This window comes from Sinocyclocheilus anshuiensis, unplaced genomic scaffold, assembly GCF_001515605.1.
Source record: "Sinocyclocheilus anshuiensis isolate Anshui unplaced genomic scaffold, SAMN03320099.WGS_v1.1 scaffold1632, whole genome shotgun sequence".
Taxonomy (NCBI): domain Eukaryota; kingdom Metazoa; phylum Chordata; class Actinopteri; order Cypriniformes; family Cyprinidae; genus Sinocyclocheilus; species Sinocyclocheilus anshuiensis.
The window spans coordinates 373962-376385 of record NW_015558674.1 but is presented as its reverse complement, the minus strand read 5'-3'; the positions used below and the strand labels follow the sequence as shown (position 1 = coordinate 376385).

The 2424-nt window shown below is 30.9% G+C and overlaps 1 protein-coding gene across 3 annotated transcripts in view; it reads left to right on the top strand.

Annotated features, from left to right (window-relative positions):
- The first annotated feature begins 700 nt into the window (after positions 1–700).
- Positions 701–2424, top strand: part of dctn2 (dynactin 2 (p50)) — a 19466-nt gene continuing 17742 nt past the window's right edge. For all 3 annotated transcript variants that reach the window (XM_016477541.1, XM_016477540.1, XM_016477542.1), the window contains exon 1: positions 701–900. In XM_016477541.1, coding sequence (XP_016333027.1) covers positions 865–900 — 36 coding nt within the window. In that variant the 5' untranslated portion in view covers positions 701–864. The remainder of the gene's footprint in view (positions 901–2424) is intronic.

The following is a 2424-nucleotide window of genomic DNA, read 5'->3' as shown; positions in this document are numbered from 1 at the left end:
AACGCAAAAGTAACGTAACACATTACTTTCCATAAAAAGTAACTAAGTAACGTAATTAGTTACTTTTTATGGAATAACGCAATATTGTAATGCATTACTTTTAATAGTAACTTTCCCCAACACTGATTATTTATATATATATATATATATATATATAAACAGAGCTGGGTAGTAACTGATTACGTGTAATCTCGATTATGTAATCAGATTCCAATTAAGTACTTGTAATTAGATTTAAAATTAAAATGCATAAATTCATGTTATGTCTTATTTACATGAAATGCACCTTTTTTTTGTCAGCTAAACCACTTTCACCTAATATATTTACTTGAAGTACCACTGAACAATAAATACATATTTTAATAATTAAGTATCAGATTTGCATGTTCACGGTTCTCTGATGTTGGTAAATGGTCGCATAGCATGCAGATAAACAAATAAAATATTTCATTTTTAGTAAGCGTTTTATTTTGATTGTTGTTATTTCCAAATAATCTATGATTTATCAAAATATTTTATGATTTATTGACAGTTATTAAAATGATTTATTTTACATTTTACATTTTTATGATTTAATTAATTATTAGCTTTACGGAGCCCATCACCTTATCTTGCAAGTTATTTTGAGAGTTTTGTGACATTCCTTTTTTCAGCTGCTTTTGAGGCTCGAAATAAGATGATCCCCGAATCCTCGCGAGATTGCGCGAGGTTTTGTTAGCGTGTGACGTCACGGCTGTTGTCACTAGCGTCGGCCTGTTCGTTCATCCGCTTCATTCAGCCGGTTATTATCTGCTTTCAGACTGCAGTAAAGAAGCACACACCGCATATAGAATCACATTAGACTGCTTTCCTCAGCGTGCTGCAATGGCCGACCCGAAGTATGCGAACCTGCCGGGCATCGTAAGTGATTAATTCAGTCCGTAAACAACAATAACAGTGCGGTATATTAGCATTAGCATTAGCCGCGGCTAACGGTCTGAGGTGATTCAAAACCAAACATATTGATAAATTCATATCTGTAGGCTAATTAAGTGTCCTGAGTAAATATAAGATGGTCAAGGGTGTTTAAAGTCATTGAGTGATTTGAGATGTAGAGTTATTTCAGATTCTTAGAGGAGTGTTAGCTCGTCGCTCGTCAAACAAAACACTCGCAACTTAACGTTATGAATATTGTTTAAATGTATGTTTTTCCCGCTTAGTTGCTTGTATGTTGTGTAAAGGGGCTGTTGCACAGCTTTATTTCTCAGGCAGGATTGGAAGAAATAGATGTTTGTGAAGGGCGTTGGCCAGATGTGAGATATAATGTCAGTGTTTTAATATTTCTTGTTTACTTGGCTTGTTTAGACTTATATTATTGCTCAATCAATATGGGGTTTCAATGCTGGTTTTTGCATTTGGTCCCCCTAATCTTTAAATGTACATCCATAAATATTTTTATTCTATCAATGAATTTTGTTTAGTCTATGTTTGTCTATTTGTCTGCTGTTATATATATATACACACTACTGTTCAAAAGTTTGGGATCAGTAAGATTTTTAATGTGTTTTAAAAAAAAAGTATCTTCTGTTCTTGATCAAGGCTGCATTTCTTTGGCCAAAAATACAGAAAAAACTGTAATATTGTGAAATATTATTGCAATTTAAAATAACTGTTTTCTATTTTAATATACTTTAAACTGTAATTTATTTCTGTGATGCGCAGCTGTATTTTCAGCATCATTACTCCAGTCTTCAGTGTCACATGATCTTCAGAAATCATTCTAATATGCTGATTTATTATCAGTGTTGGAGACTGTTGCGCTGCTTAATATTTTTTTGGAATCTGTGATACTTTTTTCAGGATTCTTTGATGAATAAAATGTTAAAATTAACAGCATTTATTCGAAATAGAGATCTTTTCTAACAATATACACTATTGTTCAAAAGTTTGGGGTCAGTAGTTTTTATTTATTTATTTTTTTAAAGAAATTAATGCTTTTATTCAGCAAGGATGTGTTAAATTGATAAAAAAAAGTGATAAAGACTTATTAGAAAATATTTTTATTTTAAATAAATGCTGTTCTTTTTAACTTTTTATTCATAAAAGAATCCTGGAAAAATGATCACAGGTTCCAAAAAAATATTAAGCAGAAAACAGTTTCCAGCACTGATAATAAATCAGCATATTAGAATGATTTCTGAACATCATGTGACACTGAAGACTGGAGTAATGATGCTGAAAATACAGCTGCGCATCACAGAAATAAATTACAGTTTAAAGTATATTAAAATAGAAAACCATTATTTTAAATTGCAATAATATTTCACAATATTACTGTTTTTTCTGTATTTTTGGTCAAATAAATGCAGCCTTGATGAAGAACAGAAGAGACTTTTTTTTTTAAAACACATTAAAAATCTTACTGATCCCAAACTTTTGAACAGT